Source organism: Rhamphochromis sp. 'chilingali' (genome assembly GCF_963969265.1).
Source record: "Rhamphochromis sp. 'chilingali' genome assembly, chromosome: 2".
In the NCBI taxonomy this organism is placed as follows: Eukaryota; Metazoa; Chordata; class Actinopteri; order Cichliformes; family Cichlidae; genus Rhamphochromis; species Rhamphochromis sp. 'chilingali'.
This window is the reverse complement of record NC_137930.1, coordinates 4,997,042-5,024,632: the sequence shown is the minus strand read 5'-3', so window position 1 is coordinate 5,024,632 and position 27,591 is coordinate 4,997,042. Positions and strand designations below refer to the sequence as shown.

The 27,591-nt window shown below is 39.5% G+C and overlaps 1 protein-coding gene across 1 annotated transcript in view; it reads right to left on the bottom strand.

Moving 5' to 3' along the window:
• Nucleotides 1-6,671: 6,671 nt before the first annotated feature.
• Nucleotides 6,672-27,591, bottom strand: part of smpd3 (sphingomyelin phosphodiesterase 3) — a 100,439-nt gene continuing 79,519 nt past the window's right edge. The window contains exons 6-10 of the mRNA XM_080876712.1: nt 26,648-26,809; nt 24,914-25,003; nt 17,791-17,854; nt 17,005-17,173; nt 6,672-12,626 (exon numbers count right to left, since the gene is read on the bottom strand). Coding sequence (XP_080732838.1) covers nt 12,525-12,626; nt 17,005-17,173; nt 17,791-17,854; nt 24,914-25,003; nt 26,648-26,809 — 587 coding nt within the window. The 3' untranslated portion in view covers nt 6,672-12,524. The remainder of the gene's footprint in view (nt 12,627-17,004; nt 17,174-17,790; nt 17,855-24,913; nt 25,004-26,647; nt 26,810-27,591) is intronic.

The window sequence follows — 27,591 nt, the reverse complement described above, 5'->3', positions numbered from 1 at the left end:
TGGATACAAGCAGCGGAACTGCAAGGATTCATTCACTCAATGAATTTCTGGAATAATCAAAATGAATTAACACGCAGGACAATTCAGAAATAAAAAACAATGATTAAAACTTATTTTTAATATAATATTCGGCATGCTAAATAACATAGGGTGATATGGTGTAATAGATTGAGCCACACATGTTCTATATTTGACTAAATGTAACAATAAAGTTACCCATTGTCTGTACTTTAAAGTCTAAATAATGTAATCTGTTCTTTGTTATAGGGATGAAATTGATGACCTCTAGTTTACAACCTTTTGGTAAATGTGTGATGCACAAATGATGCACATAGTTAAATAAAAAACCAAATGGTTTTTGGAATGAACTTTATTACTGAAGCACAACAGACGCACTAGCAAACATCTACCTTCACAGTGATGATTTTGTGAGTTGTATGATCTTGTCTCAGTAATGTTTGTAGATGCTAGCATCCAAACACCATGAGGTCTCTCTGATATCAGCGTGTTGGTGTTCCTGGATCAAAATAATAAAGTTTGTACTGGATCAGCATAGCATTTAGCCAATCAAATTGCTATGATGCGATAGCTTTGTGACTTGCTGATGTCCACCCAGGAAAAAAATCTAAAAAAGGGTCATTTACGGTAAGTGTTAGGGGCGGGGGTTAGGATGTGTTCATGGTTAGGCTTACAGTTTGGTGTGTGGTGTGTTTCCATGTTTCCATGTTATAAAAGTATGTTGAACATGGACCAACATTAGTTTTGTTGATCCAGAAACAACACCGACACAACGCTGACACATCAACCCGCATCGTGAGGTGCGGCAGAAAGTCTCATTTCTGTCCATTTGATGAAGTACAGAACTCTTCCTCCTCATTCTCCAGGTGTTTTTGTCTCATGCAGTCCCTTCTGAATGCTTCTGATTGTGCAAAACATTCGGGGAATTTGTCAGAGGTTTTTTTTCACTGTGTGAATCAGAGACTGAAACTAATGTTAAAAAACAAAAACAAGCTTCAGTGATTAAAGTTGATAAGAGATAACCTGTGGAGTTTTAATACTTTGTTGGTTAATCACAAAATATTAATGTTTCAAGTATATGATTGATAAAAACATTGCAAAGACTTCTTTGAGGAGCTTTTATTATTCACAAAAAGTTTAAAATGGGAATGTCCCATCGTGTTCACGTTCAAGCATGTCTGATGTGTCTGTAATGTTACACCCTGTCATAGCCACAGCACAAAATCTATTTGATTCTAGTTTAAAAAAAAAAGAAGTTTAGTTATAAAACGTTAAAATGACAACAGGAGTCACCTGAAGGCAAATCTGAGCTGATTCTTCTTTAAATCTTTGACCTTTTGTTTAATCTTTAGGAAGCCAATTTTTTTGTTTTCTTTGTTCATTTTGAATTTAATTTAAGAACTTTGCAGTGCAGTAAAAAATAAGTTCAGGCTTTTGTTATTTTCCCTGTGGAGACGTTTGCACATTGCCATGTGAGGTCAAAGGTCAATGTGGCATGACATTTAAATACAAACTATAATGTGATCTGTGATGTTTAATAAAATCCACCCCAAAATCCATCCATTTTTAAAACATTTTGCCAACACACAAAGGCAGCAGAATTTTAAACATAGATTTAAATATAAGACATTTTATGTACATTCAACCATACTTGACCTTGAAGAAGAAGTCAGAGGTCTAAAGTTCTTTGACTTTTAGAATCCCCATCATTTCTATATTCCAACATCTTGTCAGTACAAACAATGGCAGTAAGAAACATAGTTTTAAGTAGCATTATGTAGCATTATTATTACTTTGACCTTCAAACAAATCTACTGGCCTTGAAGGAGAGGTCAGATGTCAAATGTGACACGATCTTTTAAATAGTTTGGTATCTTTCTGTATGTTGACAATACAAACCAAACCTGCCCGAATCGTAGTTTCTAATCATAGGTTCTATGGCTTTTTGTCAATTTCTGACCAATAAATCATTAAGTTGACTTTGAAGGTGGATGTAAGGCAAATTTTAATGGACTGTTAACATGTCATGAACTGAAGGAATGGATTCAAATGCAGACACCAAGATGCGTAGTATAGCTATTTACTGAAGTGTTTATTTGAAAACAGAAAATGTATAGAAGAGTGTGATTCAAGTTAATAATGGCAACGGGGAAATGGCGACAGAAGCTGGGAAGGATTGAAGGAGGTCACGGCAGGAGACGGAGAAACGAGAGAAGGAGTTATTGATGGGTAAGGAGCAGGAGCTACGAGCAGTTAGCTGGTGAGTTAATTTTTCTTACTTTGCAGGTTTTGGGCTTTGTAAGCTCTGAGGAGGGAGGTGGGAGTTACCAGTGTCCGAGGAGTAATGGGAGGCTGGAGGGCAGGCAGGCAGGCATGGATACGAAGCAGATGTGCAGGTGAGAACAAACTGTGGAAACCGCCGTGGAGAGCATAACGCACTGACGAGGGGAAGCTGTGGTCGTTGTGTCCTTGGGCAAGACACTTTACCCTACCGCCTACTGGTGTTGGCCAGAGGGGCCGATGGCGCGATATGGCAGCCTCGCTTCTGTCAGTCTGCCCCAGAGCAGCTGTGGCTACAACTGTAGCTGCCTCCACCAGTATGTGAGAGTGAATGAATAGTGGCATTGTAAAGCGCTTTGGGTGCCTTGAAAAGCGCTATATAAATCCAATCCATTATTATTATTATTGTTATTATTATTATTATTATTATTATTATTATTATTATTAATTCAAAACTTTTCCAGTTATCATGTTTAAATAATGAATGACACACATGCAAACCCTACCAAAAACTCCTTGGTGGAGTCTAAGGAGCTTGGAAAGAAAAGCGTCTGGACTTCTTTAAGTTGCTTGAAGATGTTTCACGTCTCATCCGAGAAGCTTCTTCAGTTCTAAGGTCAAATGGTGGAGAGTCCCAGATTTAAACCCAGTGGGAGTTTCCCCCCAAAGAGGGATAAAGAACCCCCTGATGATCCTCCACCTAATCACATGAGCCATGGTGTGAAAACGGGTGTGCGTCACAATCAGCCAGGGTTTCGGGTGAGCTCATTGTGAAACCTGGCCCCACCCTATCATGTGATTTCCTGAGGTCAGATGGCCCAGGATGTGAGTGGGTGTTATTGTTACATTCGTATGTGTGGAGGACTGCATCGGCAGCATAGATTGGATAGGTCAGGTGGTCATAGTTGGATATTCTTAAAGGTTACTGGCAGGTTTCCTTGACTCCAAGAGCCTCTGACATTTCTGCATTCGTCACTCCTGATCATTTTATGCAGTACACTTTCGTGGCATTTGGACTGAAAAACACCTGTGCTACATTTCAGCATTTGATGCATGTGGTGTGGGGGGATGTGCCCCAATATAATGTGTATCTGGATGACGTGGTAATATGCACACATTCATAGTGCACATAGATCGCTTCTTCATTCCTCCTTCAAACCATCTGTCTTCTCTGTCCAAAATGTGAACATTGGCATTCTCGAAAGAGTGACCTTTGACCTTTAGGTGCAGATGCACAGCTGAGTCTTGTTCTGTCGAGGTGGCTCTTTTATGTTGTGCCATGCCTTTATGAAGTGGCTGTTTGCTTTCTCCAATGAAGATGTCTGAGCACTCCTCACTGCACTGCACAACATACACTAAGTTGCTAAGTTTGTGTTTAGGAGTTTTGTCTTTGGGATGAACCAGTTTCTGTCCGAATGTGTGGCTGGGTCTGAAGTACACTGGGATGTTGTGCCTCGAGAAGACTTTCCTGAGTTTTTCTGACAGACCTGCTACATAAAGGATGACAATGTTGTTCCATTTGTCCTTCTGATTCTCCCTAGTTGGTGTCTGATCTTCTTTACTGTGATGAAAGCCCAGTTGGAATAACCACATGTGTTCCTTCTTTTTCCCTTCTGGCTTAGAGGGAATGTTTTCTGCCCGGTGTTGCAGGATCCTGATCACTCCAAGTTTGTGTTCCAGAGGGTCGTGGGTGTCAAAGAGTAGGTACTGGTCTGTGTTTGTGGGCTTCCAATAAACTTGAATATGTCAGTGGAGTTTTTGACATGACTGGGTGTGTTCCCCACAAGGAGAGCTAGGATGGTGGTTTTTCTGTGTTTTATCCTCAGTTACTTTGACACAAAGGAATCTGCTGTGATGCTTACACCTTTGATAAAGTCCGGCAAGTGTCAGAAGCTTCTTGGATGAGAGGTGAAACGTGTTAAAGAAACTCAAGAAGTCCAGTTGCTTTTCTTTTCAAGGTCCTTAGATTACCATGACCTGAATGACTGAGAACCTACACAGACGTAAAGCGACAGTTACACACTTAGGCAAGCAGGTTGGTTTTGGACAGGTTCATCTAGTGAAGGCCAAAGTCGCTGTAATGCTAAACTATCCGGTTCCAACAACTTGGCGGGAACTAAAAAAGTTTCTAGGGATGACTGGATATAACAGGTGTTTCTGTAGAAGCTTTTCTGTAGCTCCTTTGACCAAGTTGTGTAGTCCATCCATGCCTCTTATCTGAAGAGTGCCAATGTGCATTTGAGTCGGCAAAGTCCCTCCTCTGTAGGGCCCCTGTTCTGGCTGCTCCTGACTTCTCTCACCCTTTCAAACTAGATGTTGATGTCAGCACCACAAGAGCTGGCGCCATGTTACTCCAGGATGGAGGTGTGCCACCCTGTCTGCTATTTCTCAGTGAAGTTTAAACCCCATCAATGAAACTTCACCACTGTAGAAAAGGAGACACTGGCCTCGCTTCTTGAGTGACAGTATTTTGTAGTCTCTGTTGCCTCTAGCTCTCCCTCAGGAACAGCGTTCACAGACCACAACACTCTTGTTTTTATTACTGGATGTTCAATCTGAACCAGCAACTGATGCGCTGAGCATTGTTGGCACAGGATTACAACCCTGTGAACAAACATAATACAGGTGCTGACAATGTTGTAGCAGATGAGCTTTCATGCATCTAACAAAGTGCCGATGACTACCTGATAGTGCTCCCTCATTACCTGTACCTCCTGGGTCATGTATGTCTTCCTTCCAAAACATAAATTATGTATAAGAGAGGGAGCTGGGTAGGTCTACATGTGTGGCTCTCCCTTCTGCTCTCTCTTTCCCCCTTGAGATTGCCGCTCGTTATCCCCGGTCGGCACCTAGGCTCCCTCAACAGGTAACTCTGACACTGTAAAGGCTAGTGCAGGGTGAGGACGTGGGAGCGGTGTGGATTTTGTTTTGTCAGTGAGTAGTGTGAGCATGTAGGTTGTTGCTTGTGGTTTCCATCCCTTTAGATAGGTGAATTTGTGTTGTAGGCTTTTTTTTTGTTTATTGACATAGCAGGGTTGCCGTGTCTTTGTAATTTGATAAGAATAAAGTTAATAACTGAACTAATTCTGCATTTTTTTTGCTTTGACACACAGTATTGTAATATCTATATAAAGCCCTTTTAAAGAGGCTGCTTTAGATATGTGATGTTTGTCTCTATAAATAAAGATGCTTGACTTGTTGTTCTAATGACAAAAGTGTCACTTTAAGATGGCTTAAGTTTTTTTCTGGCAACATGACATGTTAACATATCAAAAAAAGAAAAATGTCAAAGCATTTAGAAAGCACACTTATCTCAGTGCTTCTGACTATAAAAAGTTCAGCGGTTAGTGAATATTTTTTTAACTTCTGCTTTTTGGTGAACCCAGAGAATTCTTAAAAGAAGTGGCTAACTGCTACTGCAAAACAATGGGAATGATGAAAGGTCATATGGAGGCAGTAAACACCAGTGACAAATTAACACACTGTATGGGGTTATGTTAAAATGCCACATTAGCACTCACTGGAGTCATGCTTCCAACCAGCTACTGTGAAATTCTGGCACAAAAACCACCTAGTAAACCACCGCTAAGTTGCTTTTTTTTTTTTTTTTTTTTTTGCAGAGCAGCAAGTGTAAAGTGTATCAAAAAAAGAGGTGAAATAATGTTTTTTAAAAATAGCTCTGTAGAACTCAGCAATAAAAGGCCCTGCAGAGGTGGATGATAATCTGTTTGCTACTATGAAAAACTTCTTTGTTCGTTCACATTTTTCATCTAATCATCAGTATAAAAACAGTGACCAGTGCGATGCTTAAAAGATTGATAGAAGGATTCACATGGAGGCTAGAAAATCTCAGAAAGCATGAATCAGAATTAATAGGAAGATGAGCTGCTCTTTGACATGTTTACAGTCCAGTGCTTTTCTGTTGTATGACTAATCTGACTTTTTAGCGGGTTTTTTTCTACACTTGACAGAGCATTGTATGTAAATTTTAAGTGTTAGACTTCTTCCCCTGTTCATCAAAAGCAGAAGGACTCTTTAAAGGCTTCTTTCACTTCTTTAAACTTTGTCCTTTAAGAGCCAGAGGGCAGTCTCTATCAGACTTAACCTCAGTGCTAAGCAGTCGTACTGTGATACACTGGAAAAAGAGGAAATGAGCTGAAGCACAAACAACCAATAGCAGCTTTTCACTTACAAAAACTTTGAGGGTAGTTAGCGTTACCGCTTGCCACAAGCTTGTCATGGCACTTTTGGTTGTTATATCCACTAGTTATTTTCACGAACATTACAATTGCAGTTCATTGAATGACCTCAAGTGAATAATGACACAAAGACACGTGTAGAGGGGAAAGTTCCTTTGATTTTTTTCTTTAGAAAAGCAGAGGAAAATAAGCAGTTTTGTTGAAGAAGCTTAGAAAGAGAAAAGCAGTTGATCCCCCGAGCCAAGTTACAGAGACCCAGCCAGACAAACCCATCGATAAGCCCCTCCCCCCCAAAAGACAAGAATCAATAAAAAACATGGAGACACATGATAGAAAAAAAAAACAAATGAGAAAAGGATTGCAAAAGTGAAGCATCACTCCTATGAAGTCTACACGCCTAAAGCAATATTACACTACATGCAGCTACAAAAGGTTAGAGCTCAAATCCCCAACTAACTGCTGAATAACTCTGTCCTGAACTCGACATGGACACAAGGCAGGCAGTGATTTGTGATCAGAAATGTAGCAAAATTATATCAGACATACAGACATCAACTGGCCTGCTGGTTAGCTCCCCTAAGAATACAGACACCAAAAGATGCAGGAAGGAGTAAATTATTTTTCATGTGTTCACCAAAGTACGGTGCACATCTTCATCTTTAGTCTTTATAATGATAACTTTGGTCATCTCCCTGCAGCAGGATAATGGAGGCTAAAGTGTCGGGAGCACTACGTTATCTAGGTGTCTACATTCCTGTCACTTACAAGCCAATCAGCTGACCGTTGTGAGAATCTAATTTTGTCCTAATGTTTGTTTTTAAAGGGCTGAAGTGATGGAAGTGGCCCTGGGTGTCATTACAGTTAAGGTTTGTGTGGCTGTGGTTGAAGCTCCTAACGAGCCTTTGACCAAACAATTCCAGTTGTTTGATTGTCAGGAGCAGCAGTGCAGTGAGGCAGATTTGAAACAATATGTTGTTCTCCTATTTACAACAAAAGGTGCTAGACTGCATAATTATAATTATTCAAGAGAAATAATTTCAGCTCTATAAATGTTCATAGTCTAGATTGCACTGTTTTTAGGTTGTGAGTAGCAACATTCGCAGTCAGCTGGGAGGTGGTGGCATCATTAATGGCAGAGTGTTTTCCTTAATATAGTGCTGACATGGTCAGTACATATTAATCAGAATTAATCAGGAATTAAAAAGCTACAGCCCAATTATTTGTTAAAATGGTTACAATCATCAAAAGGACTCAACTCACCAATGTGTACGTCAACAACAGTGGTGTCCTTTTTGCTTTCCTCCTTAGGTTTAGGGTTTAGAGCTGATAATGACTTAGACTTCAGAGGGCTAAAGCAAATACTTTTTAAAAATTCAAAGTGTTTGGTTTTTATAAACTAGATAATTAATATAGTCTGACAGCACAGCGAAAGCATCGAGGTTTTAAGACCTCCGAGCACTGAATATTGCACAAATACAATATTTATCAGGACTAAAATTCCAAATTTGCAATAATAATTTTTCTCCTCTACAAACATGTAAATAGTCTTTTGGTGAATAAACCAAAACCTTTACTTGAGACAAGTTGATGCATTAAAATTTTAAGACTTTGAATTGATTCTGAATTTTATTTTTTACCTATATGTCCGTCTCAGAACACCGTACCATTTATCCTTTTCATCCAGAGCTAATGAAAAGTAAATGGTCTCAGTTTTAATCTCCTATCAAAGTCAAACCATATTCATCCTTAGTTTAGAATATCTGTCGGTTTATTTTCTGCACATCACTGTTTCATATTAACACTTAACTCTGGGAGACATTAACATTGTTTTTACAGGCTGTTCTAATATCAAATGAAAATAGGCGCATGAAGTGACTTTAGAAAGTACTATACTTGTTCAATTTGGTTTATAAAGGACTTGATCTTTGGTTGTTTCAATTCCCTATTGTAATTATTACTACTCATTTATTTATTTGATGTCTGCTAATTTCCACATTTTTGGAGTTTCGAGATCATGGGTTTTATCTTCCAGTTAAATTTGAAAATGTGTTTTTAATGTTCAGGAAATTTGATCTGGAAGTAGGACGTGGAGTTGGGGGAGAGGAATTTATTGACTTGTAATAATAATTTTGTGTGATGTTAGAAGAACCACTCATACTAGGATCTACTTCTAATCACTACAACAGAGATATTGTCACCAGCATATATCTTCCATCAGTTTTGGAAGATAAAGTGGACATGTGCTATTTGTCCATCTTTATATACAGTCAGCGGTTGCATCTGTAGTCAGTGTGCCTGCCCAGCACCAAACAGCAGACCAGTTTAAGAGCATTAAAGTGGCCCAGAAATTGAATTTAATGCCACTTAAATGGAACTACACTTGAGCATTTTTCTCTTCACCAGCCTAACACACTGCTTAGAAAGAGTTCACAGGAATACACAACAGGATGAGTTCATATTTGCCTCCAACTGCTAAGTTTACGCATGACTGACTGAAAAGTCACCCAACTGCAAACCTAAGGCTTGGTATAAACCCTCAACACCCACACAAACCAACACTCTCCTTTGAACTTTAAATCGGAAATATTAAAAATAACACAGAAGAATTAGCAAAACAAAATGAAATCCAAATATAAAATCAAAAACCTTCACAGTCCAGCTTTAAAATAAGACGTGTCACACTGTTTGTCTGTCCATTCTTACAAATGAACTGTTCGGCAGTATTCAGATTTGATGCAATAAATACAACAGTTGAAAAATAAAGGTTTATAAATAAATGTTTACATTGGCTAACACAGTACTTCTCCAAACCTTTGATTTATTATACCTCATAGCAGATGCTCACCGTGGCACCTTTCCTTTACTCATATAGTGTATTTACATGACTATTTACCAAGTGCTCTTGGGTGTGTGATGTTACCCTAAGCAAAGCAGTGATTATTCTCAAATTCACCTGACTTTGTCTCAGAAAAATCAAATAAAAAAGGAACATGGTGAAGCACAGACTTGGTAAAAACAAGAACGTGTCAGTCATAATAATACCATGAGTAATATAGAGAGTCACATGACAGATGGACTCATACTGTATGCAAAACTGTAAGCTGAACATACATAACAGGATGACTGACAAGTCCTGTGCACACACACGCACACATGCACACACACTCACAACAGCAGGATGTAGACTGCTGATACCATGCCTGTAAACATACTATAGTGCACTGGCCACCCTGGGTTATCATTCAGCACAGTTTTTATTCAGAGAAATGCCAGCTAGCACTTTAACTGGGGGGAAAATACCACATGAAGTTGCCCCAACATATTCATATTTGCACTGATGCTGAAAGTGATGCTTGAAGTGAAACGTTTCCCCTGAAGTGATTATGAGACAGGTAGAAAGGTCACAAAACTGTTGTAAACATTGTTTACCCTGCAGATCATGGTATATAGACAGTATCTGCAAACTTAACTATCACCGTAAAGCATGTTTTATTCAGAGAGAGAGGTGTTACGGCCCATATTGACCGATGGCAGTATGGGTGTAGTTCCTGGATTAAACAGAATGGTAGAAGAGTAATCTGGAGTTTACTGCATTTACTGTTTACAGGTTAGCATGTGTGGTGCTAAACAACAGGTACTGTGGAGAAAATACGAATCTAGCATTTGGATGCAAACTTGACTTGGCTTGATATGACCATTAGCTTGTGATGGCTAATGTTTGCCTGTTTTATATTCAAGGTATTTGCTGTATGAATGACAGTTGTAGTTTTTCCAAGCAGAACTGTTTAATTTGGCAGCATCTCACTTAAGAATACTGATAGTTTAAAAACTGCTTCCTCGTTTCTTAAAGTTCAAGGTAACAAGGTCACTCGCCCACAGCACTCTGAGTTCACAGCACCACAGCTGCATGTCTGGGGGTATTTAAGGACAGTTTGAGTAAGCACATGTCTCTAAACACTTCTCAAAGTTCCAGCTCCTGTTTGATACCATGGTCTGTTTGGCTCTGTTACACACAGAGAGTCGGTGTAATGGCTTTATAATGATTTAGTATTTCAAAATTGTCCAGCCAGTTTCTCCACATTGTAACACAGTACAGCAGAAATCTGAAGGTGCATTTAGGCTGAAGGCAAAGCAGTTGGTGGGAATTTGACTGAATTTGCACAAACAGCTAAAATACTTGGGATTTTTTGTTTTTTCATTAAAGAGAAAGAGTCTCACATGTGCTTTCAGTCTGAACACACCTTCAGTTACGTTTTGTTTTTTCACTTCGACACTTCTCCATTTAAAAAGAAAAATGAAATCCAGGTAATTATAGAACATTTACTGGCAAATCATTCCCAGGAATTTGTGCCGCAATAAAAACAAACAAACAACAACAACAAACCAGAACATGTCCTGCTTTTTGAAAATATTGGATACATTGTTAAAAAAAAAACCAGGATAGTTTCTGTTATTTAAAGGTATTTGTGAAAAAAGTGAAAAAAGAAGCGTTTGATGCAATAAAATCTGAATTCTGTGTCTTCTTGGTCGGTCTGTGCTAATCTTTGGGACTGTTTTGAACTTTATATTGAGTTTACGTGGCATATTGCACAGCCTGTAGGTGTTTAAAATGTTACAGAACAATGAGGTTTTGCAGTTGCGTCGCAATATGGCTGTCAACGTAATAATCCACTGGACAACTTGCTGTGCTAATAACTGGGCTTCATGCTGGAATTTACCAAGTGAACCAAACAGATGTGCTCACAATAAAGTGATGGTTTGCCAACCAGCTACTACGGTTTGTTTGCTAACAAGTTGACAATATCTAGTCTCTCAAAAAGATCGCCATGTTTCGTGTCGGACTCGTGAAGAGGTCCAATTTGGCTGCCAGGGGTTTTTTGTTACATCCACTGAAAGCCCTCCTTATGTCATGTGTGTAGCTGTGTGCCTGCATTAGCTAAATCCTCTGTATGTGTGTTATTAGCATTAGCATGCACAAATGCCACACAGACACGCAGGTATGTGTTTGAGAGCCAAAATGCCCCTTGAGGCATTCAGACACGTATAAGTATGTGTCAAGCCTTTATATGAATGTTGTAAACTAACACCATTTCCCATCATGCATCAGCAAAGCTTCACCAATGGTTTCACCAAATATGGCTGAGGAAACATGCTGTAGCGTCGCATCGCATTCAACCGACAACGTTTTGTCTCCAGTTTCATGTCCCTTTAAACAATACCTCTTTATAGAAACATACCATATAATATTAAACAGGCATTTCAACTCCTTATAAAAATTGGTGCGGCCACAATAGAAATTGTACATTGATTTCATCCTTTTAGAAAGACTTGTTTTTTTTTTTTTAGAAAAGAAAAGACACTTGTTGAGGTTCCTGGGACTGACTGTGAGAGCAGTAAGGTGAATAACTGACCAAGAGCCTTTCAGCAAGGAACACGACACAAAGACACAGACGGTCAGTGTAAAGGCCAGTCTGTAGCTGTACGCTTCTCTCCAATAATGTGTTTGTCCCTTCTGTCCCTGAAGGTAGAATAATAATAACAATAATTATAATTAAAAAAAGAAATCATACTAACACTACGACTAAAACAGATCTGATAAAAGGAGTGTGTGTATTGGCTACATGAAACCATTCACTGAAAATAAAACCCTTTGGACTCAGTTCCAGAGGGAGCGTTGGAGGAGAGGCCAGGCGATACTCAACAGTCGAGAAGTCGATCTCTTGTGGGTGGTGCTGTATTTAATGTGTGTGACTGAGTGGGTGATTTACCCAGGAAGATGAAAATCTTTCTGGTTTCCTAAACTGAATTCCCCTGCTTATCTCTCCTGCTCAGAGTCTCTCAGAGTCTCTCTCCCCTCAGGTGGTCCTCTTCTCTACCTTCATTAATCCTCCTTCGTTCATTCATCCATCTATTTGCTGCCCCATCAATCTTTCCTTGAGCACCTCCTTATCTATAACATCTTCTTCTCATCCTGGCTGTCTGCTCTTCTCCATGGCAGTATTTAAATAAAAAGCTCAGGTGATGAGTCTAAGGCTCCTCTTCCCCAGTGGAAACAGCCAAGCGCATGGCCACAGACAGGTGGTCGGTGAGGCCGGCCAGCTGGGTGACGAAGCTGAACTCCTCGATTTCCTGCAGGATGAAGAGTAGAAGAGAGCATCGTCAGATCACGAAGGCGTCACAAAGCTCGCAGTTAATTCTGCAGCAACTTTCAACGTTAGGGCGGGTTTGGTTTTTGTTTTCAGAAAGTAAAAGACGTTTCAAATAAAGTCACGTGCATTAATTTTGGCATTGCTGGTTTTCTGTTAAAAACTTTTCAGTTTAGGAGTGATAGTTAGGAGTGTTGGGAATCAGTGTCTTACAGCCTTGTTTTAGATAAGAGGAAGCACCACTGCACATGACATCTTCGGGCAGCCTACAATATTACCAAAACCAACATCCTCCAGTATAAAGCAAGCATTAGTGTAATCACTGAAATGCTGAAATCTTTAGTTAGATGTTAAAAGAGAAATTACTTTAACACAAGCTAATGAGGCAGCTCTCTGCTGCTGCTTTTCAATTTGCTATCGGAACATTTGCTCCCCTCTGAAGCGGTTTATTCATTAACCATAATCTCAATAACTGAGAGTCCAAAATAGCCCACATTTTTATGTATACATTTTACAGAAAGAGGCCATCTAGATTCATCATAGCTGCTTGGTGCTTTTTGAATATGAGGTGCTCCCTCTCCTGAAAAAAAAAAATCAGCTTTATGAATGGTGACATTGTCATGTTGGAGCAGGAAGGGCCTTCCTGCCTCATGCTGTCACTAAATGTCACTGGAACTCTGGGGACTTGTCCAAAACCATGATAAACAACCCTGACCAAAAGTATGTGGACTGTAATGTCAATAGAAGGTACTTTCCACAGACAACGACTGCTAACGTAGCTGCAAGTACTACTAAAACCTTTGTCATGACAATCAATGAGAGTTCATTTAATAATGTTGATATGTTTTATCAATAGTGCCGTTTTAAGAGAGATGTGACAATTTATGAATTTTTTTTAATAGTACTTCGAACAATCTAATTGACAGGAAACTTACATTTCAAAATGAAACATTCTTTTAGTATGGATTTGTATGTTAGTTTACATTTTTATGGCAAAAAACCCAAAACATTTTACAAAATATATCAAATTCTTTTTTCTTTTTTTGGTGTAAGAGATAAACAGAGAGAATTTTGAGGTGGTCCATATTCCTAATATTACTTCTAGTATTTTCCCCAATTAAATAAAAATGCTTGGACTTTTGCAACACATTCCTCTGAAGGCTACTTCTTCAAAATGACCTTTTGATCATGCTCTAAAGGCACATTACTCATATACAATGGAGAAGCTGATTTCTGGAAGATTTTATTAATAACAACACATGAAAGGGGAAAAAAGTATTTTTCTTGGCTGCTGACTATGTTTCCTGATTTAAGAAGTGGTTAAAAATATATATCAACATCTCCACAAATAAACCCTCCCTCTATACAAAATCCATTCACTGAAACTAGTTATAAGCAATATTTAATATGTAAATTGGGTCATACTTTGATATATCGACTCATTTAAAACTTAATTGTCTTCATTAAGGTAATCCACTAATCTCCTTCTGCTAGTTGTGTCTCCACTAAATAATTATTGCAGGACAATTTAAACCTAAGAGCGGAAACATTTTTATCCAAGTATGTTCTTCAAAAAATAACTTAAAGTAACATGAAGAGATAAAGAGAAACAACACAAGATTAAGGTAAACATGTAAATAAATGAGACCCTTCAAGTGACGGGAGGTTAGCGACATGCTTGATCAGCTCCACTTAAGGGAAATGATGCTACAGTAACTGTACTTTGACAGAAGGTGGCGTCAGGCGGCTGCCTTCAGAGAGCCAATAGAAAGAGTCAGACAGAGAGATGGGAAGAAAGGAGAGAGGTGTAAATAGTATGATTTGGTTTTCCAATCCTCTCCAGTCCCTCACACAGACAGTCCTGCCCTCATTCCTTTTCTTCCCTACTTTTTTGTTGTTGTTTTTGCTGTGTTTCATTGTTCACCTCTCCAGATTTTAGTCAAACATTCTCCCGTGGTGTGACATAATTTCAGCCTGCTTCACACGGCTCTGGAAAATTAGGTTTTTAGCTTTGTTGCTAGGAAATTAATCAGAGGAGAATTAAACATATCACCTCCCCGCTGACAAGAAAATGCCACAATTCTGTGCCCCCTGTTAGCAAACTCTTTTGTGTTGGTGTTTTAAGCATGTAATATTTAGAGATGCGTTCACACATCCAACACAGTAGGAACACCGATTTAAAACACGTGCTGCCTTTTTTCATAATAAACCCTTTTGACATGCCAGTGAAACTGAATGAACGCTGCATTACCTAAGGAAGGTTTCGCTTTTGTCCACTTAATGGAAGGGTTGCTCTTAGTGTTATTAATCACACGTCCTTCTCGTGCTGTGATAAATCTGAATGTCTGCTGTGAAAAACGTGCACTGTGTACTGAGTCTGTGTACCGTGTAAGACGTCACATTGTTATTCTCAGCTCCTTGTATAATCAAAACTTTATTGATTCCTGCAGGGAAAAAGTGTTGCTCAAGATTATGGAAGTTGTAAAATTATATTAGAAATACAATACTTTGAGGATACAAAAAGCACCAGGGGTACACAGTCCCTACGATATCTGCATGTTCAAATGGTGATCTGTGAAGGGTACCATTTCTTTTCCCTTTATTTCTTTTCCATGTAACGCTCAATGTGACGACACTGAAATCTGGGAACACCTTTGTAGTTCTGTATTGGTAAATTGAGTAAAAGTGAAAGACTGGCCTGTGTGTGTGTGTGTGTGTGTGTGTGCAGAAAGCTAACATGTTTGCAAGCTAAAGAACACAATCAGAAAGGACTTCCACTGGCGACCTCTCCAGGAGACCCCACCTCTTGTCTCATGACTGCTGCGATACACCCCCACCTCCTGTGACTCCACCTTGGATAAGCGCTTAAGAAAATCGTAGAATGAATGGAATTGGTTTCCCTAGCGCAGCGTTCCCAAACCTTTTCTGCGCCACAGACCAATTTAATGTCAGACAATATTTTCACGGACCAGCATTTAAGGTGTTGCTGATCAATACAACAAACTAAAATGATACGACCAAGACAGAAACTGTGGTGTTTTGTAAATATGATAATAAACGCGAATTCACTGTATAATTGTGTAACTTTATTAGCAGCGTCCTCCTGAAATGCGCCAACAACACTGAGAGTAACATCGTCCTCTCTGTCCCTTAATGCTCTCTGGTCGCTATGGTAATGCGTAAATATTTCTTTCAAAATAAGACACAACTACAACACGGGAAAAGGCCCAGGGAAACCGAGTTAATTATAAAAACCCTGAAAACCATAAATGTCAAACTCAAGCCTCAACTCTGGCAGCCCGGTACCAAACAACTCACGGAGCGGTACCAGTCCATGGCCTGGGGTTGGGGACCGCTGCCCTAGACAGCAGCGTGAAAGGTTTTGGGTAGCTGGTTAACATTAGCATGTAGCTGATTAGCTTAAAACAAAGTATTGGCTACAGTAGGTTAGCACTGCTTAGATAGCTAACATCAGTTAGCTCAAAGCAGTGCTGAATGGTAGAGCACCCAAATGAGCTGTTGGATTTTGAATATAGGAAAGGATGACGTCACTTCATGTCAGTGTTAGCTGCGGGGTTTACGTCTGTGAGCCCGAACTGTCTGAAAGCGCTTGTACACACGTGATTCAAAGGAATTTCTTGTAGTCTTATCCATATGACATAAATAAATGGGCAGTTGTGAGCGCAAAAGTTCACATTTCAGAAACTCACTAATTGACAACACTTTGCGTTGACACCATCGCTGAACAATGATTTGCCGTCTCTAGTCTGCAGTTATGGAAGTCTGGACTTCCATAAAGACTCATAAAACAAATGAAAGGCAGAAAATTAAAATCATATATTTATCTGCTTGTAATATGTTGTTATTACTGTGAATTTGTGGTTGAAGTAATCCCTTCAGAATACAATAAAAATGGCATGTTTTTAATAACGTTTCAATTATGACTTGACCGCTAGCACGACCTCATTTAAATAATGCTTTCAATATAAAATTTAAACTGATTATGGTCAATGGAGCGAATTAGAGGACCTCTTAAAAGCACTTAGATGTCCGGTCAAAAGTTTACACTCATCATGGGAATACACTTCTTAGTATAATATTGGACTTAATTCTATGAACTGTTGTTTTTCTGAGGCTGACTGAGTAAACAGCATATATCTTTAAGATTAAAAATAAAGAAATACTTTGAGGCTTTGTAAATTACTAAGCATATTGCAAGCTAATTAGTTCAAACACAAATAAAAGGACAGGTGATTATGAGGTGTTGCCAGTTTTCTAAGGTCTAAAAAAGTCTCAAATTGACAATAAAAATATGAGACTGAGTCTTGAGAGCGTCATCCAGCAAGACAACAAAACCGTACCAGTTTCCAGTCCTGTTGGAGGCCCTCGTCGCTGTAAAGGATGTAGTCAATACGGCGTCCGTTGCCCTTCAGCGGGATTTTCCTTCCCTTCTGACTGCTGGCGGGACACTGGCTCTTACTGGGAGGAAACACCAGGTACTCCTTCCTTCCCTCTTCGTTCTCCATAAGTCTGAAAACAACACACAACATACTGAAGTTTAGATGCTGTGTTGTATCCAAATGCATATAGTTAATTGGAATTCTGTCAGGACCACTATAACCAAAAAGATTATTATTTCAGTCTACAGTCATTTATATTTTGGGATATTGGCTCTGTTCTCCAACCTCTATAGACTTCTGTGTGCATACGTGGAAAGTGAAGAGAGTATTAACAAGACTCCAGAGCAGGCACTGAAGATAAATATGTCAGACACTGAATGATAACGAGCAGTTGGGGTGGAGATGGTTTGCAGTGTATCAGCTGAGCAACGGTCAAGTGTGGGTTTGCACTCCCATCATCTAAATTTGCTGAGATTAGGGCTTATCTTGACTTCGTGGCCTGCCTGGTGATGTCATGACGATGCTTCATTGAAAATTTCCAAAGAAATTATAGTAATTACAGCAAATTGCAAACATGAGCACTGGGTCAATGGTAATTTCAGAGCTTTAAATCTCAGATATGTTTTGGTACACATATATTATGGGTACACTCGTAAGATTTGGGAGCAGAAGTTAGACCGCTGTGATTTATGATCGTCATGCGAATAAAAGGAGAGGTAATTTGATTTTTCAGGGGATGAGACTCACTTTTGTAAACTTTCCGGTGAACTGACATCTTCATCATAAAGGCCACTGGGATCCAGCAGAGTACCTGTTTAAAGACACATTACAATGCATTAAAGTGGAGACGTGCACAAGTAAATTCAGCCTGCATTTCTCTCCTTCCCTCCCCCTCGTTCTCCCTCAGCCTTGTAGTATCAGTCCATGGCTCAGTCTTTTAGCTAGCATCATCACATATTTTTATAATGGACTACTTAGCACATCCATTCATTCACACTGATGTGTTTACATTAGCAAATAGGATGCAGAAAATGACTTCTCTTGTAACTGTTTACAATTTGACTATGGGACAGCTGAGCAGTCTGTCCAGTCGTCCAGTTTAGCTGCAGAGTTTTTAAAGAATATAGAATAAAGAATATAAATATTATATAATATAATATATAATATATAATATATAATATAATATTAAAGAATATAGCTCGTGTGGATGAAAATGCTGTGTAAGCGTCCCTTGATGGAGGTGCCTAATAGAAAAAAAAGGTAATTCTCACAGCCAGAATTACAAACATTTTCATGTTTGATTTTTACACACACACACACACACACACACACACACACACACACACACACACACACACACACACACACACACACACACACACACACACACACACACACACACACACACACACACACCACTTAGAACAAAAGTCCTCATATGACCGCCAAGAGATTGAATGCTGCTTATTTTTGACTGCGAGGCCTTTCTGTCTTTTTGGTTAGTTTGAGGCATTAAATAATGTGGCTTAGACACGGAGGCTACTTAGATACTTAGATTTAGGGAAAAATAAAATACAAACTTCCACAAGATTAAAACATTTTAAAAGGCAAACATTTAATATCTCCACTATTCTTGGTTTCCATGATAAAGTCCTTCACTACAGTTAACACACCAGCAGAGTGCTTCTGCTTGTGCTTATGGTCCAGGTCAGGTGTTAAATCCTATCAGACTAACCTGGTGAAAACTGTCAGTAAAAGAGTGCCCAGTGCATTGTAATAGAACACCTACATGTCCTGATTAAGCATCATTATGTAAGCAGGGAGTGAGAAAAGGTTCAGGTGGTTCATTTCCATGTTTACTTTAGGCGAGAATGAAAAATGATTTATGCAAAAATATTTTTTTGGAAGGCAGTGCAGAACTTGCACTTTCTACCCTGATACTGAAGGTATGCAGGTATGGAGTGATACAAGTTAGCATGACCCACAGGTACATACACTGATGGAGGTCAGGTTTAGAAGAAAAAAAGAGGAAAAATAGGATTACCTTTTACTTGCTGGCTGAGCTTTTTTTTCCTTCTCTGAATTCATGAAGCGTCTCTTTCATGAAATGTGTCAGCAGGAGATTATCAGTGTGCATGATGCTTTTATAAAGTGCACAATGCTCATATGACTCTGCAGGGTTTGCAGAGTCCAAGTTGGAGGGCAACAAAAGCTCTTAATGGAAGGTTAAAATGACACAATGAATTTAGATGTTTGTCTCAAATCATTAGACTAGAAAAAGTTGTCTATCTCTCAGCGTTTGGAGTGGTACTTAAATACTTTTTTCTACTCTGAGAACTCAAAGTGCTTTCTTACTACATTTTTCTATGACTAAGCAGGTTTAACCTAACAACCACACACTCATACTCTGATGGATGAGTTAAAGCACCAATCTTAAAACGACTAGACAGTCTGCTCTTGCTCCTGAGCTGCAGCCTTTGTTCATCTAATTTACCAATTTCAAATGTTATCAGATAATGGGAACCAGCTCAGAAGGTACCTGATAGGCAATTTGGTGGTTTGACCCCTGACTGCTACAGTCTGCGTGCCTAAATATCCTTGGACAAGATACTGAACCCCAAGTTGCTCTTCTAGATAGAAAAGATCCAGGTTTAGAAAAAAGTACTGGTATGACTGGGTGTGAATAAAGCTGAAGAAAGTGCTTTGAGTGTTTAAGTAAAGAGGAAATGTGCTATCTAAGAACCAGTCCATTTACCATTCACTGAACAAAAGTTATCACTTCTGTATACATCATCAGCTGGCGCCAATTTCATGTTCATAAAATAATATCCTATTGTAGCTTTAGAAGAAGAATAGTCTCCCTTTATAATCATATCTTTGGTGGAGGGCACTGTGGTTTGTCCCAGTCTTAAACTTTTAATGACAATTTTGTACTTTAATACACAGGACCAAAAATGTACGAGCTACAGGAGTGTCCATTAATAGATTTTATATACATTTATTTTTGTTCACCAAGTCATTAAAACCATTGGTGATGACCCTAACCCAAGAACAAAATATATTATAGTATATATAGTATATATACTAGTATAGTATATATATTAGTATATATATTATATATAGTTAGGGATGTGTACCGATTACAATGACTGAACAATTTTCAAAACACTTTAATGGCATAAAATTCAGGTGAGGCTCATCGCTCATGATTTGTTAGTGGATTAATGTACTTCTGCTTGTGCTTCTCTTGTGCTTTTCTAGTCTTACTGACCTCTTAAAGGTTTATCTACCTGTGACCAATGAATTGACGTTCATCCACCTGACAGGCGTGTCTCTGGGCACTGGGAGGACATTGGCGCAGCTGAAAATAAACAACCAGACTTCTTGCTGTTTGGTAAATCTCTGTTTTTCATTGTTTTGCCTTTGTAGACTGAAACTTGTGAGCATGAATCGAATTATTTCAATTAGCTTAAATAAAGATGAAAACAGCAAAACACCAGTATCTGATTAAAATCTGGCTCGTGAAAAATATTCATATACAACTGCACCAATGATTCATCTCCACTCTGTGTATTTCATTTGCAGTGACATACTGCAGAAACCATTTCTGCTCACGCTTTATTGATGTAGTTTACACTGCACAGTCCTCCCCCTCACTATGTCAAATAACATCTAGCTTCCAGTATAGCTATTCTAAAGGGTCAGAAACCCTCTCCGCCTTTATAATCCTCAGACTACAATCTACTGTCATAAACCAGTGGAATAAAACAGCAAGAGAGAGAGAAGCACTCAGAGATGCTTTTGAGAATGAGGACTCAAGGCCGTGGGCTGGATAATGCGTTTAAAATGCTCCGCATGACGAGCGCAGCACTCTGAAGTTACTCCAGTCAATTCATGAGTGTTGGGAGCTCTTATGAAGAGTAGGCGTCTGATGCGCGGACAGTGTTTTTCACAATTCTAAGAGCAGGTTTTAGATCAGTGAAAATAAAGATGGCGGGGTGTCCGGTGGGCATACTCCGCTACACTGCTGCCGTTTTTAGCCAACCCATTCTCACTTGGTCAGAACCAGTAGGTGTCGCCCACTGGGTACGCTGTTAGCAGCTCGACAGAGTCGGTGGGAGTCCCTCAAGGTCAGAAATAACTAGAGATGGTACGATACCACTTTTTTATGTCCGATACCGATATCATAAATTTGGATATCTGCCGATACCGATATGAATCCGATATAGTGTGTTTTAATCAACAAAACTGTTTTTTTAAATATCTTGCTGCATTTTGTAGAAGTTCATACTCAAGTTTAAAACAACAACTACACTAAAGCTATTCTGTTATACCTGTATGCAAAAAAAAAATATTTCATAGTTCAGCAATACTGATCAATCTAATAAACTCAAACCTACACCATCCTCCCTATTCTGGTATTTTAAAGAGTACTTAGCGTAAATATTAAGCAACCTAACTAATAGGGTTCCAACTCCCAGCAACAACAAAAATAAAAAAATAAAAAATAGGGAACCACCCCTCACACTCCACCTCATGATGCTTAATCGACGTAATCAACCTTAATTTGATGCAGTGTGAAAAAAAATGCACAGAAATCAATTATTTTTCAAGAAATATTAAATAGATTCAACATCTTTCTTCAACAAAATTGCAGACTGCACAGATGGTACCTTCCCAAAGGAAAAAGTACTATAGCTTACTAGGGTATATATATTAGACTTAATAGTTACTATATACAGTAATGGACTTCTATTCATTTTACATCAAATTAAAACTTTGGGTGTAAGATTTGGATAATTATTTATTAAAAGCTAGACATTTTAAAACTATGTCTTTGTGCCCCCTTTTCAATGTTCATGCCCTATCGGCCCCCCTGGCTAAACTTTGCTAGATCCACCCCTGCACAGTTACCAGCGTCAGCTGTAGAAAAAGATCCTCGAGTAGAAAGTAATATTAAATAAATTCTAACAACAGCTGATCAAGCTTAAACGTGCTGCTGTTGTTCAGCCGCTGGTTTCCTCTTTCTGGTGCAAAGTGGGCCAAAAACAAACAAGAGAGACGGACTCGCGACAGAAAAGCCGATCAGCCGATCATTAAGCTGTTTCATGATTGAAGTAGCAGCAAGAGGAGGCAGTCGCTTAACGCAGGAATGCTTTACAAACATTCAGAGATGGACTTACACACTTGCTTTACTTCTCTCGGGATAACTTTGTCGGAGATGAAATGCCGGGTTGCTAGCGAAGCTCCAAATGCTATCCAGACCACCGACAGGTCCGCATGCCACAGCCGCTCTATCACGTGATGCATACTGCTCCGACGTGCTAACGTTCTGAGGTGAGTTACGGCGTGTTGCAAGTTTTGTGAGGTGCTTTCGTGATATTTAATGGATCGGATTACATTTTTTATTTTTCTCCGATATCCGATCCAGTAATTTAGGTCAGTATTGGACCGATACCGATACGTAATATCGGATTGGTCCATCTCTAGAAATAACCACAGAGAGACTTCAAGAAAAAAAGTGCTGCTGATGTCATCAGTACCATGGGACACCATGGTAACCAAGGATGCTGAGCACGGCCACTGTGTGGAGTCGGGTTGTTCGCCCTGTACTGGTGCAGAATTTGTCCAGGAGCTCCAACTCCCCATAAGAAATGCCAAAGCTAATGCAACCAAACCTGGCCAAGTCAAACAAAACTTCCACATCTTTTGCTAATCAACTTAACTCAGACAGCTGAAGGAAAGACATGAAGGAGAAGTCAGAAAGAGAGGACTGTGGTACTATATATGTATATCTGACAACACTTACACAACGAGGCTGTTGATGTGGATCCTTGAGATAGACAAGAAAACACATCGTATGTACTAAGGCTACTCCGGGCTGTATAAACATTGACTAAAAAATAATTTCACTGCCAAGGCTGGAGTTAAAAACGGGAGGGTGCAGGCAGTCTCAACAGTAAAATGAAACATAATCTTGCTAACCCTTCTGTCAACTCACATTTTCTTTTCCTGCTACAGAGATGATCCGCTTTAACTCTTGCTTTTATTATCATCATTCAAGTCAAATAAATTCATGAGACTATACTATACAGTGGTTTGGCAATACAGTCAACATCAAACTGAGCACATAGCCAATGCAAACAGAGTTAGATTACAGCCTTCGCTTCACTTTGGTTACTTTAATATAGCTCATAGCAGATTTTAACAAAACAGCATGAGATTGTTTGCCTGAGGCATTAAAAAGTCGCTGAAAGTTCAAAACAAATCAGTGTATTAGTGAGTTGTGACATTAGAGGCAAGCAGAACTGATAACTGAACAACTCTAAATCTTAAGACTTTCACTGCGTAGTAAGATTAAGGTTAAGGAAACAAGGAAAGGAGACCTTTCCTGCCTTTCTACTGGGTGTTTGACATAATGAAAGTCTGCATTTAAGCTAACCGTATGGCAACACCAATGGTAAGGTCAAAAACATGAGTTAAATGAATCTGCTTTTGTCTTTTGCGTTAGGCTCACCCCCACCTGGTGACCCAGATAGACTTAGATTTCATGGTATTTTTGACCATTTGGCACATCCAAATGGAAATGCTTCTAAATACTACAGGGCCAAATTCCATGCATGTGGCTAAAACACCAACAAACCTTAACCCTAACCTTAAATTAGTTTCCAGACACCTGTCAAATGTAGGATTTTGTTACTCCTCCTCTTGGAAATCAACAGTAAATGGCACCCCTGAAAGGGAAAAACACACTAATGTGTTAAAATATAAAAGGAAGGAGTTCCTGAGCAGGAGCACGTGTTGGGTTGGGAGTGAGAACGTGTTGCTTCAGCTTGCTTGGGAAAGTACAGATATGCACCAGCTTCCCTGTTTTGAGTGGTTAACATGACCTCAGTTTTCTGGTCTCATAAATCCTGAAACCACCAATAAGCTGTGAAGGGAACAAAATAAATATTCTTTCACACCAGCTCTGGCCACAGCTCCAAAAATACATCGAAGACCACAGTGAGTGTACTTGCTGGCTTTGGCGGTTGTTTAATCTGCCCTCTAACATGAACTAAAACGCATCATGAAAAGAGATGTGACATTTATGAGTGGGGGAGATTTTTCTTTTTTTGCTGAAACTTCAGTCATGTGAACATATTGCCATGGCTTTTTATGCCAAGTTGGTCTCACGCTTTTCCTTCTTTTCCACAAGATTTAAAAGAAGTATGAAATCCTGCCATTTGCCACCAGAAGAGTCAGGAAATTACTGCACACTCTGTCAGTACAACATCTGACAATATCTGGCAGCTTCAGCTCTCTAGCTGTGATTTTTGGCTCACTATTGTATCCATTCAGGTCTAATCTTCTTTGGATAAGCTTTATGAAATGGGATAATCTTCCTTCCCTTTCTTTCACTGATTCATTGATCAGTTTTTTCTTTCCCCTCCAACCTCCCTATGTCTGATAACAGCGAAACAGGCAGTGCCAATCTGTTTCCCCGGCTTGCAATGGAAAATATGCCTGTCCAAATAAATAAGCCCTTCTCTAAACAAGCCCTTTCACTCGGTCCTGCCCACACTGTCCCTGAAATACCGCTGGCCTAAAAAAACGCTCCATATCCAGACCAAAACCCTCCAGTCTTCTGCGTCACTAATGCCCATGTATCAGCCTGCTGTACTGGGTGCATTCTGACTTAGCCAGCCTGAGCCAGATTAATGCCTGCTGCACTCTGCAGGCACCGCATGGATCCTCGGTGCACGCAGCAACACCTGCATTTTACAGTCAGACTGTAACCGAAGCCGGTGGTGTACATATTACTACAGTGCGTATGGAGCGACCGTAGAGGAAGATGTGCGTGGGCATGTGTTGGGTTGTGTGTTGTTACCCAGAGCCCATGGTTTGTCCTCCCCTGGCCCCAGGCGACATGGGTCCTTGTATTGAGTAAAAAGTGCGTGCTGCTGCTCCAGCTTGTCCTCTGGAAAAATACAAGTGTGCACACATACACAGTGGAAGGTTATACACACAGTCAGGAAAGTCAGTTTTACTCCAAACACGGCAGAAAAGTCACACATTACTGATTCTTCTTTAGGAGGTCATAGTTGCTAAGCTGCTAGCATGCTGTGCAGGGCAAAACACGAGTTAAGTATAATAAAATAAATCAGTTTCATTATTATTTATTCATTCATTCATTTCATTTCACTTAAGTCCCCTTTTAACCTCCACAGCTCTACACTTTTCTTTTTCCCTCTTCATTCTCTTTACAGACCTTTTCCCCTCCCTGAGCCTGCTTGTGTGGACTCTTTCAGTTAAAAAGGGAGTTCTTCCTCCCCACCGTTGCCAAGGACTTGACCTTTAGTGCTTTCTATTTCTGATACCAACTGCAGCTGGTTTAATTATCATGGTAAATGGTAAATGGCCTGCATTTGTATAGCGCTTTTACTCAGTCCCTAAAGACCCCAAAGCGCTTTACACTACATTCACTAATTCAGTCATTCACACACACATTCACACACTGGCAATGGCAAGTTACATCATGCTTGTGTTTGTGAGATAGCTCTTTTGTATGAATGCTTTTTATTATTGTCGTCTTGCATTTATCTAATTTAATGCAAAAATTAAATGTGGTGAATAGTTAGTCTTATATAGTTATTAATTAGCTACTAAAAATCTTTTATTTTTCATACCTTTTCTCCCACTCTATCCGTCTTTTTAATCCACTGCGTTGCTTTTTATTGCTAAGTCTGCTTTACAACACAAACACTTTTTCGCACTGGGATTTAAGGGATAAAGAGACAGCAATGCTTCTTTCTGTCTTTTATGTTGGTGCTGTTGATGGTGGTTATATAAATAACACCAGTGCAGAGCTCTGGTTAAAGCTGTGGGTATACAGGAGGCCTTCAGGTACAGTACTGAGCTGCTATTCAGTCTTACTTAGAAGCATTCAGAGCTTAATTCACATTTTAGTTTTGCATGTACAATTGCAGTGTGAAGTACAAAGATCTGTGAGCTGAGCCATGAGCTTTACTGACACACTGTCATAGAGGTTCACTGTTTCAAGGCTGTTTTGATTAATTATAACAAGCATCGTGGTCACATTCAATGCCTCATTATGGAAAGCTTTCAAAGAAGAATTTAACAATATGACTAATAAGAACAATCAACTTATTAAAATGTTCATTGTCTATTTGACAGCAGGAGCCTATCGTGTTAGTACATTAGTCAGTTAAACAATGGTTTTCTTTTGGAATTAAAAATTGCAGCTTTGTTCTTTACACACTATTATTACAAAGCAAAGAACCAAAGCTGCAGTTTTGGGTAATTAGTCGAACCTCAGATTGTTTATAACTGAATCATAAGATCAAATGCATTTTAAAACACAAAGTGAATGATTTTCAGAATTTTCCAAGTGCTAAATGGGAGACTCGATGTTAACAGCAAGTTAGAGAACACGTTGACATTTTGAGAAATGACCTATTTCCAGATCTACATCAGTGCATATCCAAAATTCAACCCCACTGTACAGCTTTTCTCCAGTTCAGCATGCAATGAAATTTTGAGGTGGGTGGAGAACATCCCAACTACCCCTGTGTTGATCCTGGCACTATCAATTTAGACATACCTGAAGAGCAGTTGTCAAAGTTGAGGTCTCCCAGGATGACGTCGAAGGCCACCAGGTCTTCCAGCACCTTCTCTCCTTCCAGTGGTATGGATGATGACTGGCGAAACTCAGCCCCCCACTGAAGCAACCGGTCCAGCTGCTCACACCGTACTGATGCATCACCTGAGATAATGCAGTGAAATGAGTAGCAGATTATTACTGAAAATCACTAAAATATACAGAAATGGGTGTAATCACAGCATAATCTCACAGATTAATTCAGCATTAGTACTGTGGGTTAGAACCTGAATGTGAACATTTGCATCGTGTAGATTACAACGTAATATGACACCAAAGAATGAGCTACAAATTGGTAAGCTAATGAAGTTGTAAAAGGTTATCTTAAACCTATAAGTTAATTTGGGGGCTGGCCCCTCTGGTGATTGCCTTCCACTATTTACATTGCTTTAGCCTGCCTGCAGTTTCTTCTGCCTCTGCAAGCCGCTCTGTAACCCACCGCCACCCCAGCTCTTTCATTTCATGTTGTTTCTGACTTGATCTGTGCTCTGTGAGAAGGTCTTGCTTTTGCCATCTGTCACCCACTGTCTAATACTGTAACTACGGAGCGATTATTACAATCCTGCTTAAAAAAAGGCAGCCTAACCCTTTAAGTAACTTCTGGTGCTGTTTTGCTTTGGCAGCATTTGTGTCTGTCCGCTGCTGCCAGTACATCTGATAAATTGGCGTTAGTTATGGATCGGAGGGAGGAGGTGAATAGAAGGAGGCGGTGGGTGAAAGCATGCGATAGAAATATCAGCTGAATAGTGGAGAGTGCGAGAAACAAAGAGGTGTCAAGATATTGGTGGGTGAGTAGGTGGCTTTGGCTTTGATTACTCTCAGCTCAAGTACATGTGAAATGCTATTTCTTTTCTTTTTGTGTGACTGCATCTCTTAGAGATGGATGG